General features: G+C 42.2%; 1 protein-coding gene across 3 annotated transcripts in view; it reads left to right on the forward strand.

The window, feature by feature from the left end:
- The first annotated feature begins 1,452 nt into the window (after positions 1-1,452).
- The window catches only part of GAS2L3 (growth arrest specific 2 like 3), a 32,876-nt gene continuing 19,245 nt past the window's right edge, over positions 1,453-15,083 (forward strand). The window contains exons 1-3 of one of the 3 annotated variants that reach the window (XM_008256956.5): positions 1,453-1,595; positions 7,388-7,529; positions 11,822-11,875. In XM_008256956.5, the coding sequence (XP_008255178.1) occupies positions 11,852-11,875 (24 nt within the window). In that variant the 5' untranslated portion in view covers positions 1,453-1,595; positions 7,388-7,529; positions 11,822-11,851. Of the gene's footprint in view, positions 1,596-7,387; positions 7,530-10,819; positions 11,010-11,821; positions 11,876-15,083 lie in introns of those variants that run through there. The other 2 variants (XM_051846579.3, XM_051846580.3) reach the window with 2 other exon arrangements.

A 15,083-nucleotide genomic window follows, 5' to 3' on the forward strand; every position in this document is an offset into this window, starting at 1 on the left:
CCCCCTCCTTGGAAAGCACTCTTGTTCCCCATTACTCCTTCCTTCTGGAAGATTCCTACTCATCCTTTGAAATTCTACTCTCCTTTCTAGGGCTGGCATTATGGTGCAGTGGGGTAAGCTGCTGCTTGCGATTCCCACATCCGATATTGGGGTGCTGGTCCTATCCAGCTCTCTGCCGCTGAGCCTGGGAAGCAGTGGATGGAGCCTCAAGTACTTGAGGAGATCCTGATGGTTCCTGGCTCTCGGTCCTGGCTGTTGTGGCCATTTAGTGAGTGAACCAATGGTTGGAAGAAGGATCTCTCCTCCTGCCTTTCAAATTAATCAGTAATAATAAAACTTCGGGGGACTGGGGTGGAGTAGGGGAGTGAGGGAAGTGTGGTTATCTTCTTGGAACTGTACCTATGGAATGTATAAAATCTGTCCTCTTTAATTAGTAATAAAAGAGTAACAATAAAATTCAGCTCCTTTCCAGCCTCTGACCAGCCCCCTCGAAGACCGCTGGGCGTTCCCTCCTTCGAAGCCCTCCACAGACTTCCCTTCAGCCTTTACCAGGCTGCTCAGTCTTCTGAAGGCTGAGGGCTGCCTTTTCCACTCTAGTTTCTTCAACAAGCGACAGTCCCTTTTGTTTTCGCTGAGTGGGTGAGGGCGTACATGCTGGAAGGAGATCATTATTGCAGTTCAATGCCCACACTTCACAGGTGTGGAACTGGCACAAAGAGAGGCGACAGGATTTGACGAAAGTAACAGCGCTGGCGGGTGGAGATGGGCTGAGGGTAGAACACAGGCCTCCTGGCTTTTGTCCCGTGACTTTTTTCTTTCATTCAGAGCTGCTTTTAGCGTTATCATGGATCTATCTATTGTGACACCAAGTCCAGTCTGTGCCTTATCGCAACCTCCAGATCTAGGAAGCACCCCTTTTGTTTAAGTTAATTTCTTTTTCAGGCTCAGCGTATTTCCTGCAAGGCCAAAGTCCTCCTTCGGCTACCAGTTATGGTTTGGGGCTCCAGGGTTCCTCCCCACTCTCCAGGAGAAGGGGGGCCTCTGTCTGCAAGACCCCTATTCCTGCTGAGTTATAGCTTGTCCCGCCAGCCATCCGCACAACCAGCTTCCAGGTAATAAAGGTCTGAGAGCAAGATACTTAGGGAAACGCCAATCAACTCCATCCGCCCACATTCTGGGATGCTAGAAAGCAATCCTAGAAGCGGATCCTCCTCTCCGGTCTATCGCGACAAAAAAAGGGCTGGGCCAAGGCCATTTTGGCTTGGCATGAAAAGAGGGGCTTGGCCACCAAAACCCCGAGACGCCAGGAAGTTCAGGGCTTGGAGCCCTGAGACAGAGAGAGAGCGCTCAGGATTGAGACAGGCGCGCAGGTCTCCTGCTCAATCTGCGACCCGGGGGCGGGGCTCCTGACCACGCCCCCTCCGCCTTCTGATTGGCCATTTCGAAACAGGCGGCGGCGAAGCGCGGGGGCCCTGAGGCCCAGGCCGCGGCGGCAGCCGCGGAGGCGCGGCGGTTGGTCAGGGGCGTGTCAGCCGGCACAGATTGAGCCGAGATGTCGCCTCGCGAGCAGCAGTGACCCTCCGGTGCCTGGACTGGTGAGTACTTTCTTGCTTATTTTCTCTTTTCCTTACGAACTTTTCTTCGCCTTCTCGGGATGGGGGGGGAGTCTCGAGCTTCAGCCTGAGGGCTCAAGGAACCCACCCACCCACCCAGCGCTCTGCGGGGGTCGAGCGGAGGTTTGGTTGGGTCCGCGAGCTGTGGAATTCAAAACGTCCTGCGATTGGTCGGCTGCGGGAGTCGCGCGCTCTGATTGGCCCCTGGGGCCGTCAGGGTGACGTTAAGCCTGCCTTCGCCTTCACACCCTGGTGGGGTGAGCCGGGCAACAGGTGCGGGGAAAGCGGTGGGGGCGCCGCCGGTGCGAGCGCGTTGGGCCTGGAGCGCCTGCCCGCCCTGCCTTGGAATCCAAAGAGGGAGCAGAGCCGGAGGCCAGTACAGGGGCTCCCTCCTTCCCCCTAGCTCTGGGACGGTCCCTGGGTTCCTCGCTTTGCCACCTCTTAGCTGGTCTCGCTCTCCGGTCTGTGCAGGACGCAGATCTTTCCTGCACGTACAGACCTAGGGAGCAGAAGCGGAGACCCTGCGCTGCGCCCCCACCCCACCCCACCGTCCCCGCACCCCTCCGGCTGGAGGACTGCATCGGGAGAGGCGTGCAGATGGCCCTGGGAGTCGGAGGAAGATTTGGGAGCACCTGCGTCTTTAGACAGCCACGCGACTCCTTCCTACTGTTTTCAAGCTAGGGCTTTAAACCTTGTCCGTTTAGAATGACTCGTGGTAGCAACACGGCAAGGGAGCTGATCCAGTCGTCACTCAAGGACGAGATAGTTTGTTTCTTTCAGGCAGGGACCAGGGCAGAGCTTGGGTTTTTGCCTGCTTGGGTGGAGAGCAGTGGTAGCCACTCTGAGAAGATGGGCAGTTTGTGAACGGCTGTTTCTGACCACCTCTGTCACCCGCGGGATTAGGAATTGGAGTTCTCAGCACGGCAGGTTCCCTTTAGGAAGAGCTTGCTACTGTTTCAAGCGACAAAGCGGAAGCTCCAGCGAGAATGTTCCGACATGGATTATGTCACATGCTGTTCCTCCGACTCCGTTTCAAAAACTCATTGAAACTAACTGGCAGTGGGCGTGCCTGCTAGTTTGACGTTATTGAAGTAACAGCAGCGTTTCTTTTTTAGCATGGTAGAGTGACTGCTAAGCTTGTGGGCTCTGCAGTCAGACCTTACCGTGTGACGTGAGGGAAATGGTTTAATCTTTCTAAACTTGAATTACCTAATCCGTAAAGGAAGGGTAATAATAGTTCCTACTTTATTGATGAGAGAGTTGTGAGGATTAAATAAAATAATCCATATAACTAGCACAGCGCCTGAGTCATAGCTCTTATTACTGCTCCACTGTTTAATGTCTTAAAAGTTGCAAGCTCTCAGCAAAGGGTGGGGAGAAGCAGAAGGAGAAGGCAGCCTCAGGGGTTATCATTCATTGAATAGATAGCCCCACATGGAAAGCACTTAGAACAGTGCCCAGCACTGTGGTAAACTCATTGGTTGCTATTTATCCCACATAGTATTACCTGGAATGTGCCAGGTGCTGTGTTCTGAATGCCTGCTTACATCGTTCCTAAACCTCTTAGTCATCCTGCAGTGTAGCTGGTGTTATCTCCATTTTCTAGAGGAGGAAAGCAAAGTTCAGCGAAAGGAATAACTTTTGAAGGTCCACCTGGCGTCCAGTCTGGACTGCCTCACTCCAGCATTCAGGCTGTTTTCCGTGTGGCGCCACTTCCGCATTACATTCCTAACATTAAGCAACTTCCCTGCACTGGAGTGTTTGTACGGCTCAGCTTCATTTCTGCTGTGGATGTGGGCTGATTTTGAATACTTTATGAATGAACAAATCGTGAGGTCACTCGTGATGATGAATCCAAGTGTGTGAGAAGAGAGTGATGTCCTCAGTAGACATGCTATTAGTAAAAGCGAACTTATGTCTAGAGAATTGGTCAGTTCAGAAGTAACGTTTCTTAATTTATACATTTTCTGTACCTCCATTTAGAGATAAAGGAAAGTTTCAGCTATTTCATTTTTAAAACTATTGATGAGAAAAGAATTAGTAAGTTAGTGTACACTTTTATTATATTTTGCTTTCTTGCAGTAATATGTGGGCGTATTTTACTTATTCCTTACTACTTTCCATACTTTGATATTAGTTATACTTTTATATACCTAATGATCTATGTGATGTACATAGAATGTGAGAAAACAAGAAACTTGATACTGTCAGCCAGTTTATCTTGCATTGAGTTTTCTTATTTTTAATTGGAATTTAATTTCATAGAGAAATGCTTCAGAAGTATTCTATTTTACACATATGCTCTCTCCATCACATAAAAAGAATCTCCAGAAAGTTCGTGGAAAATGCACATTGTGAAAAAGCTATATGTGAATTTCAGGTTTTTTGTGTGTGTGTGTGTGGATGTACCAAAATAAATATGTTTTTCCCACAGCTTTTGAAGTGCCTTCATCCTGTTCTACAGGTTGCTTTGGTTCACAGAATGTATAATAAACCTCTTTTTATATCGGTGGACATAGTTCTGTTTTATTCTTTCAAGTGGCTGAGTGTGTCCACTGTGTGAAAGACCTATACATTATATGTATAATTTTCTGTAAATGGACATTTACAAATTATTTGTACATTTCTTTATATTTGTGTATGTGTTTTCTATATAGTCCTTTAGCCTATCATATGTAAAGGAAAACTGGTTTTAAGTTATTTAAAAACATGTTTTGTATCCCACAAAATTTTATGCCAAAGCTTAAAATTCTATCCAAGATTAAATTAAGTTGACTCTCTCCCAGATATTGCAAGATGAAAATTTCAAATAAAGCAAAACTTCGCAACAGATAAAGTCCCTCTATTTTGTGAATAGCATGTTGTGTTTCATTAAACTGTAAAAATCTTGTTCTTTATCTAAAAGTCTTCATCCACTGTAGAAACTGCTTTTTCCTTAAATGAATATACCATAGGTTTATGTCATTATCATTTCCTATTCCCTCTAGTGACTTATGCAAAGATTATATTTAGGAGTAGTCTTAGTACTAATTTTAACATTGAGTTTTACAAAGAAGTAGAAGAAATGTTGCTCCCTTAAGGATCTTATTTTAAAAAGTATAGAGTGCAGTAAAATAGAAATATGTCATATCCTACTGTAGAATCTTTATTGAGGAGATGGCTCAGGGGATACTTTTGGAAGAACTGAACCTGAAGGATGAATAGAAGTGAGTCTGAAAAGAGGAGGAGGAAGAATGTGCAGAGATCCAGAGGTGAAGGAGCATGGTCTCCACAGGTCTAGAAAAACTTCAGCATTGGTAGGCCAGCGCTGTGGCGCAGCGGGTTAACACCCTGGCCCAAAGCGCCGGCATCCCATACGGGTGTCGGCATATGAAACCCGGCTGCTCCTCTGACAATCAAACTCCCTGCTATGGCCTGAGAAAGCAGTACAAGATGGCCCAAGTCCTTGGGTCCCTGCATCCACGTGGGAGACCCAGAAGAGGCTCCTGGCTGTAGGCTTCGGATCGGCACAGCTCTGGCCTTTGCAGCCAATTGGGGAGTGAACCAGTGGATGGAAGACCTCTCTCTCTCTCTTTGCCTCTCCTCTCTCTGTGTAATTCTGACTTTCAAATAAATAAATCTTTTTTTTTTTTTTAAGAAAACTTCAATATGGTAAGAACATAAGGATCAAGAGAGGAGATTTTTTATTATCTTCCTTAGGTTTGAGCTTTATCCTGAAGGCATTGGAGAGCCATTAGTGGTTTTAAACAGGGGAGTAGTAAATGTGCTTAGAGAGTTTGAGAAGGATTGCTTTGGCTGTAGTACATGAAGAACAGGTTAGGAGGCTTGCAGAACTGGAGCAAAGATGTTGATGGCTTGAGCTAGAGGAGCAGTGATAGGTATTGGAGATAAAATTTGGAGCTAGAAGCAACTAGAGTGGTTGATTATACTGGCTGAGGAGAGATAAGCAGTAGGAGGGGTGGACATGTGAGAAAGGAAGAATCAAGGATGGTGTTGGTGTTTTCTCTTAAGACAGTAAGCACAGGAACCTTTGTGAAGGTTTAAATGGTGGATCTACAAAGTCAGGGCCATTTGAGATGGTGGTGACCATGATCCTGATGGCACACACAGAGCTCTCAGGATGAGTTTTGCCTATCAGTTTTACCTCTGATGTTTGTTGTTTTTGTTTTGCTTTAGCTTGCTATTTGCAACTGGTGCCCTTTTCCTCCTTGCTTTAACATATCCGGCTTCTAATATTCTGGGCACATACTATTTTCTAGATCAAACATCCTGACCCTCTGAGCAAACCTTCCTTTTTTTCACTTTTGTTGTGTATTAGTTTCTAATCATGGCAATAAGAAATTACCAGGAACCTAGTGCCTAGAACAACACACACTTATTATCTTAGAGACTGAGGTCAGAAGTCAGAGTTTTAATGGCACTAAAAACGGTGTCAGCAGGGCTGTGCTCCTTCTGGAGCCTCTTGGAGAGGGCCCATTTCTCTGTTTTTTTTTTTTTTTTTTTTTTTTTTTCCCCAGCTTTTCAAGGGTACCTGCATTTCTCAGCCCTTCTTCTTCCCAGCCAGCTGTGCTGCGCCTCCGCTCTCTTTCTCTCCATCTTCCACCGTGACATCTCCTTCTCTCTCTATGCTTCAGCCTTCACACTGCCTTCTCTGGCTGACATTTCTGCATCCCTCTTCTGTGAGGGCTTTTGTGATTACCTTGGGCCCACCTGGCTAGTTTCTCATTTCAAGGCCCTTCATTGGACCAATCTGCAAGATCCCTTTTGCCCGTGTATTAGCTTTTCATTCCTACAATAAAATACTTTATTTTTGTAAAGAAAATGACTTTATATTGATTCACAGTTCTGGAGGTGCAAGGTGCAAAGGCCTCATCTGGCAGCGACCTCACTGGACAGTGGCATTCTTGCTGGCAGAGTCCTGAGGTGGCACAGAGCATCAAGTGATATTCTTCACTGTGTCTTTTGCCTAAGTCACCCCGAAAGGGGGGTGGATAAATGCTTGTTGAACAATTGAATGTTTGTTACATGATAAAGGTAATAGCCTGAACAATGATATAGCCCCCAAATAAGCAAAACAGAGGACATTGAGGAGATAGGCTGAATGGAGCCCAGGGCCTCTGTTAGACAAATTTCTGAAGGATTAACCAGCAGTGAGGTTAAGTCACAGACTCTGAGTTATGATGTATCTGAATATCCTCACAATTATGGTATGGGTATTTTAAAGCTTTTACTTTTATTTTTAAAAAAGCAATTTATTTTATTTACTTGAAAGGCAGAGTGGCAGAGAGAGGGAGAGAGAGAGAGAGATCTTCCATCTGCTGGTTTAATCCCCAGATGGCCACAACAGCTGAGACTGGGCCAGGCCAGAGCCAGGAGTCTGGAACTCCACTCACATCTCCTGCAAGGGTTGCAGGGCCCAGGCATTTGGGCCATCTTCTGCTGCCTTCTCAGGCACATTACCAGGGAGCTGGATTGGAAGTGGAGCAGCCATGACTTGAACTATTACCCTGATATGGTATCCAGCATTGTAGTTGGTGGCTAAACCTGCTGTACCACAATATCGGCCCTTTTACTTTCATTTATATTTTATGTTAGTAAGAGAAACTTTATGCTTAATGATGTTCAAGTATTAGCCTTTTTAATATTTTTATAATTTGATAAATTATATTAAATGAACTATGATTAGGTCTCAGTATTAATAATAACTCATTTGTTAAGTGCTAGTGATATGTCAGTTATTTTATCTGTGACATCTCATTTCATTTTTTCAACAGCCATATGAGGGGAGGTGGTGAGATACCGTTTTACAGATGAGAACATGGAGTCTCATAGAGGTTAACTACCTAGTATATGCTGGAGCTGGAATTCACACCAAATGTATCTGATACTTTCTACTACCACAGTGCTGTCTTTATGGTGAGTTATGTTAGTAATCCTTAAAAAACATGTGAAATATGTTTGGTATAAGTATAGCATTGCTCTTTTCTTTGTTAGGCAATTAGGAAATAGTCAACTCCAAATTATAAAGCTGAGAAACATTTCCTTTTCTGAATAAATCAAAAAGGATATGTCCTTCAGCTGCTTTTCTGAATGAAACATTAGCTCTGCTGAATTATCTTTTGATGTGCAGATGGGCTTGTGGACAAGTGTGGTGATTGGTGTGCTCTCACCACCGTCCAGAAGTGAAACACTACTGGTTTAGGTGAAAGGCCCTGTGCATTCCTCCCCGTCCTGTCTTCCTCCCTCTCCTCTCCTAAGTGGCAACCGTTATCTGGACATTGGAACGCTGGCATTTCGCTCACCCTGGCAGCTTATTTATCTTGGCAGTGATCTAGTGACTGCTGAAGGGAAGTGTGAACATTTAATGTTATTCTTTTTCTAAAGAAACTTACTTTATGTTTTTGCTTCTCTTCCTGGTTTTTGCTTCTCTTCCCCAGATTAGTCTCAGCACTAATACTTTGAGCTATCCCCATCCTATCTCTTAGAATGAGAGAGGAGTGAAAATATACTCTGTAATAGAACTTGTAGCTAAGGGACCAAGAATCAATTCAGCAGGTTGACTTTTTCCCCTGTTATGATTGAATTCAAATTGGAATGAATGGGGCTGGCGCTGTGGCGCAATGGGTTAATGCCCTGGCCTGAAGTGCCAGCATCACTGGGTGCTGGTTCGAGACCCGGCTGCTCCACTTCTGATCCAGCTCTCTGCTGTGGCCTGGGAAAGCAGTAGAAGATGGCCCAAGTCCTTGGGCCCTTGCACCCATGTAGGAGACCCGGAAGAAGCTCCTGGCTCCTGGCTTTGGATCGACACAGCTCTGGCCATTGTGGCCAATTGGGGAGTGAACCAGTGGAATGGAAGACCTCTCTCTCTCTCTCTCTCTTTTTGCCTCTCCTTCTCTCTCTATGTTACTCTGACTTTCAAATAAATAAATAAATCTTTTTAAAAAATTGGAATGAACAACCTGCCACAGATAATCTTGAGCACCTCATGACCGAAATAGTTTGAGTGGGTTAGGCCTATAATCTGGTCATGTTTTAGGTAGCTGAACACTTTCTGTGTTTCTAACATTTTATCTAGATTTTTTTTACATTTATTTATTAAGGATTGTATTTATTTATTTGAGAGGTAGAGTTACAGAAAGAGAGAGGGAGAGACAGAAAATAGAATTTTCTGTCTGCTGTTGCACTCCCCAAATGGTTGCCATGGCCAGAGCTGGGCAGATCTAAAACCAGGAGCCAAAGTACAGGGACCCAAGGACTTGGGCCATCTTTCACTGCTTTCCCAGGCCATCAGCAGAGAGCTGGATTGAAAGAGGAGCAGCTGGGACACGAACTGGCGCCCATATGGGATCCTGGCACTGCAGGTGGAGGCTTAGCCTACTACCCTACAGCACCAGTCCCCTTTTATTTATTTTTAAAAAGAAATTTCTGATTTATTTTCATTTTATTTGAAAGGCAGAGAGACAGTTCACCCTCCAAAAGTTCACAGCAACTGGGCTGAGTGAGGCCAAAGTCAGGAACTAGAAACTCAATCCAGGTCTTCCACAGGGGTGGCAGAGACCCAGTTACTTAAGTCATCACCTGCTGCCTCTGAGAGAGTGTGTATTAGCAGGAAGCTGGATTTGGAAGTGGAGCTGACATGTAAACCTAGGCACTCTGATGTGCAGGTGACACGAGTAGTATTTTTTTTTTTAAAGATTTATTTATTTATTTGAAAGGCAGAGTTACAGAGAGGCAGAGATAGAGAGGTCTTCCATCTGCTGGTTCACTGGCCAGATGGCTGCAATGGCTGGAGCTGTGCCGATCTGAAGCCAGGAGCCAGGAGCCAGGAGCCAGGAGCCAGGAGCCAGGAGCCAGGAGCTTCTTCCGGGTTCCTGTGTAGGTGCAAGAGTCCAAGCACCTGGGCCATCTTCCACTGCTTTCTCAGGCCATAGCAGAGGGCTGAATCGGAAGTGGAGCAGTCAGGATTCAAACCAGCATCCATATGGGATGTAGGCACTGTAGGTGGAAGCTTTACCGACTACAGCACAGCACCGGCACCACAAGTAGTATCTTAACTGCTGTTCAATGTCCACTTCCCCCAGCCCCCAAGATTTTCAAAGTTCAGTATGGTATGTATTCTTATGATCTGTGCATTAATTTGTCTTGTGATAGATTCCCAGCAAAGTTGTGGATTCCGTCACATGAGAGATCAGTTTTTGCCCCAGTCTAAGGGAAAAGACTCAAGTTGGCAAAGAATTAAAGTAAGTTTTTCTAGGAAGACAGAAAAACCTAAGGCAAAAAAGTTGCTGATTAAGATAAGGTTCTGAAAGTAAGGTGTTACAGTTCAGGATAATTGGTTTATATAAAAAAAAAATAGAGATTGCGACTTTTAGGAAAATAAAGAAAAGAGGGAAATATTACATTGAATGAGAAGCAAGAGCTGTAAATGTGACCAGATCAGAGGCTGTGCTACTAGGCAGCTACTCTTGGGTCATTTGCCTAAAACAAAAAAAAAATAGTTTCAAAGAGAGTAGTGAATGACTGGAAACTGTCAAAAGTTGGCTGTTAGTGTCTGGAGCATAGTGAGTACTCGTTAATTAATTGATGATTGACTAACACAGTCTTAACAGTTTATGAAACTTTTCCAAAAAGTTTATGTTCATGTCCATAATAGTTCTTCATATGTGAAGATACATTTTACTTATCTGAGTACCATTTTATCAAATAATTTCTTTTTAAAGGTAATCCAAATGATTGTTTTTATCATCTTACAAAGTAGTTATTTTTATTACACAAGAATGATTTGAAAAAAGTTATATATGATTCTTTTTATAAAGTTTAGTGTCCAGATGTTGAACACAAGTTCTTCATTTCTTTCATAAAAATAATTTTGTTAAATTTTCTATAAAATGCAAGTACTGAACATTCTTGTGATAGCTTCTTTGTGAATGTGTCAGTGTTCCTGATTTGCGCATGCCTTATAATTTAGGCTTTCTTTTGTTTGGGGTTGGCAGTTCCAACTGTTAAAGCTCTTGTCTGATTCTGTGGAACTCCATTTTAATGGGAGCAGCTTCTTTGCTGAATTTTTAAAAAATGGTCTCGGAAGCTTCTTACTGTGGATCTTTGTTGAGGACAAAGGATTATTTATGCTAAAGGAAAATGTATTCCCCACTGAATGAGCTCGTGGGAAGGATAACAAGCTCATTAATAATGCTCACTTGTACTTTGGCCTTTTGCTGTGGCAGAAAGAAGGAAAAATTACATCAAAAAGGACATTCTGTTGTCTTTTGCCTTCCTGCAAAGAAAATGTGGTATAATATTAGGCTCTTTAGTTCAGTTTAGCTCAGGTTCAACTTTGGTATCAGAAGAAATATTCCTGAAAGGAAAGGGATAGATGTAGTTGCTGCTGTGTATCAGGTATGTCCATTGAAACTTAGAAAATATTTTTTGTTTGGGAATTGCTAGTCTTATTATGTTGCTGTTAGCAATTAAAAATGCTAGTTTTATTATGTTGCTATTAGCAATTAAAAATCCTCGAACTTATATGGCCTGTATAATTTTTAAATTTTAAAGGGTTTTTAAATTCTTCATTTTTTTCCCCTTGAAAGTACATTGGTTACTTTTATTAACCTGGTTATTTTCTCCTTGTAGATTTCAAGAATAAAACTTCCGAGCTAAGATTGGTGTTTCTTTTGGATTTTGCCTTTGAAAAATTATTACAGAAAAACATTGAGTAGTTTTTTCCACAGTTAAATATATTTCTATGTTTATGACCTTATTGTGTAGTAGAAGAAACTTTTGGTTAAACTTGTAAATGTTTACAAAGTCTAGGTGACTTCTATGAAGGTTAGATACTTGTGATATCATTTGTTGTGGTATTTATATTATTATATTTACAAGGGAACATAAAATTCTTAAAGACCTTTTATTGTTAATTTTATTTTATTAGCTAAATGCTTCAAGAATTACTATGATACTAGTGCCAGAAAACTACATATTAAAGTGTATTTTAGGTTTTCCTCTTTTAAATGAGGAGTGGCTTTTATGAAACAAGAAGCCAGGAAGGATTATTGAATTCTCTTATAGTCTAACCATTCCAACTAGAAGAAAAAGTTTTAGATTTTCAGTAACACAGGAGAACACAGCACATTTCCAATTTTTGTGATTTGGGTGTTTTAAGAAGTAGGAAAATTGCCATTGACTATGAATTATTTTTTTTCTGTTTTCAGAAAAGCAACAAAGGAACTACATCAATATAGATGGCCATGCAGCCTGCAATTCAAGTAAGTGATTTATTGGAGAAAAAGATGCATTTAAATTTTGGGATGAATATAATTGAATTATAATCAATAAAATACTAAATTATTACACAATAATTTTATTATGCTAGTTTTTTAAACATCATATTTTAATAACAAGGAGACTACATTTTGACTTTCTAGTTCTGAAAAGATTTTAATTGCAAGCTTTTTTTTATACTGAGTATTTGTAAGAATTGGGTTGGGAGAATTCTTATTTTTCATACCAGCCTTGAGAAAGAATTGGAATATTTTGTAGTTTCCTCCTCTTTATGGCTAAATGAGCTTCTGGGGAAAACATGTGCAAATTTGTTTCATTTTGGTTTTCTGTTTTTTTAGATAATGTGCATGTAGTCAGCGCACATATGTGACTAGGCATTAAACTTTTTAAAGAATGATATGTGTGTGTGTGTGTGTGTGTGTGTGTTTTGGTAGGGGGAAACATGCAGTAGGTAATGAGACAAACCAGAATAATCCTAATTTTGAATGATTTCCAGAGTGGGTATTTGCTATATAATTCTTATATCCTTTTAAGTGTTCTTTCTTTTGATATAAATAAACATGATTATTAATTTAATAATAAACAATTTTAATTAATAATTAACTTAAATAAATTGAATATTAAAGGTCTACCTAGAAAGATGCAAGCACCTAACAGTAAAATTTCTCCTGGAAAGTGAGAATGTTAGAGTCAATCAGATTTCAGTTCTAATTCTAGTTCTGCTACTCTTGGCTGTGAGATTCTGGCAAGTTATTTTACCTCTTCAAACCTCTGCTTCCTTTTCTTTAAGGTGGTGCAGGGTAGTTGTGAAGAATCAGTGAAATAACATGTTCCAAGGTCCTCCCAGAATTTATGTTGTCTAAGAAGCACATTAGAAGTTTGTTGTGGGGCCGGCAATGTGGCGTAGTGAAAAGCTGCTGCTGGCATCACATACGGGTGCCAATTCGTGTCCTGGCTGCTCCACTTCTGAACTAGCTCCCTGCTAATAGCCTAGGAGAGCAGCGGAGGATGGCCCAAGTACTTGGGCCCCTGACACCCACATGGGAGATCTGGATAAAGCTCCTGGCCCCTGGAATTAGCTTGGACCAGCACTGGCTCTTGCGGCTATCTGGGGAGTGAAGGAGCAGATGGAGAATGTCTCTCTCTGTCTCCCTCTTTCTCTGTAATTCTGACTTTCAAAATAAATAAATAAATCTTTTTTAAAGAAAAAAAGTTTGTCATATGGTTGGTAAACCTAAATTATATAGATGTGGGGCCTATGCTGTGGCATAGTGGATAAAGCTGCTGCCTACTGTGCCAGCATCCCATATGGGTGCCCGTTTGAGTCCCTGCTGCTCCATTTCCAATCCCGCTCTCTGATGTGGCCTAGGAAGGTAGTAGAAGATGGCCCAAGTGCATGGGCCCCTGCACCCATGTCGGGGACCTGGAGGAGGCTCCTGGCTCTTGGCTTTGGATCAGCTCAGCTCTGACTGTTGTGGCCATCTGGAGAGTGAACCAGAGAATGGAAGACCTCTCTCTCTCTCTTTCTGACTCTGACTCTCTGTAACAACTCTGCCTTTCAAATAAATAATTTTTAAAAAAATTATCTAGATGTAAAACTGGAAAAGAAAGAGGGCTTATCAGAACAGTGGATGACAGGCTAAAGAAGGAGCATTTGTTTATCAAATGGTTAGGAACATCCCTGAATGTGTTGTTGCTTTTACACTTTCCTATGCTGTGTAGCTCTACTGTTCTCCCCTGTCAAAAAAGAGCTCCATCACGCTGTGTTTGTTTTGGGACTTGGGAGTACACAACAGCCGCCCAGAAGCTCATATTTTTTACTGTAGGCCCTCTCTCCTCCACTGTTAGTATGCTCAGTAACTCTTCATTACTTCAGACATTTTTATCCACATCTCAAACTGTCATTAGTTTCTTATTGATCACCATTTCTTAATTCCTTATTGAGTGTTTTTTTAATCACTGCCACACTGACCGTGCTAAAACTCATTAATATTTCTTAATTTTGTGATTCTTTTCATAGTTTTATCTTAAGGCTCCACAAAATCTCCTCTGGTCTAGATATACTGAACCATCTTCATTGGGTGTTCACCAAGAATAGTCTTGATATCTCCCATGGAGATTTTTGCTTTTCTCCCTGCTGAATATCAGAACTCTCCAGGACTTTCACCTTTTTCTCTGCTAACTATTAGACATTTATATTCATAAGTGCCTTTCACAGGGGATACATCTAGCAAATAGCTGTTATCAATTAATTTCTTATTAATTTAATATAGTAAGACAATTCATGCCCTTCTTCTGTGTCTCTCATTCTGATTAATCGATAAACAACCTAAAAGTTGATGTACAATAGTTCTTAACTTCTTTTGAATCATGACCCTTTGAGAATCTGATAAAAGCTACAAACATTGTCCCTGAGGAAATGTCAACTTGCACTTAGTAATAAAATTTTCCTTAAATGGAAACTAGTTTATATACCTAAGTTCATCTATAGACTGGCTATGCATAAGAATTTCTGCAATATAACAGTTTTTGGCATGTTTTAGAATAACTTTTACATAGTTTTTGCTATTAACATTAATATGCTATTGACTAGCCCAGGTTATTATAGTCTTCTGGTTATAATAATAGGAAAATCTAACATGTACTCTTCTCTCTAACATAGCAAAAAGTAACAATGACTTTTGTTAATGCTAACTTCTCCATTTTCACATGTAACTCTTTCAGAACCACCCTCCTAACACATGCTTCTCTTTCCTTGCCAAGCATATGTACCTGCTCTTCCCTTTTCTGCCTTAGCAAAATGGTTAATGGACAAATAGCATTTACCATTGGTTGTATAAGACATCAGGGTCTGACCCATTACACAAGGTTGTCCCCATGTGTGGTTGACCTCTCACCTCGCTCAGGCTCTGACTCTTCATTTCAAGCCACTCCCCGCCCTCTTGGAAAACCTCCTTTTCACATCACTTGGGCTCTAAAAATATCCTTCCTGAGTTGTTTAGGATGGGGACGGACAAGGGAGGAGTATTTTTATCTTTTTTAAAAAGTGACTCGAGGCCGGCGCCGTGGCTCAATAGGCTAATCCTCCACCTTGCGGCGCCGGCACACCGGGTTCTAGTCCTGGTCGGGGCGCCAGATTCTGTCCCGGTTGCCCCTCTTCCAGGCCAGCTCTCTGCTATGGCCAGGGAGTGC

This window comes from Oryctolagus cuniculus, chromosome 11 (assembly GCF_051225735.1).
Source record: "Oryctolagus cuniculus isolate XC-2025 breed Fujian yellow rabbit chromosome 11, ASM5122573v1, whole genome shotgun sequence".
Taxonomy (NCBI): Eukaryota; Metazoa; Chordata; class Mammalia; order Lagomorpha; family Leporidae; genus Oryctolagus; species Oryctolagus cuniculus.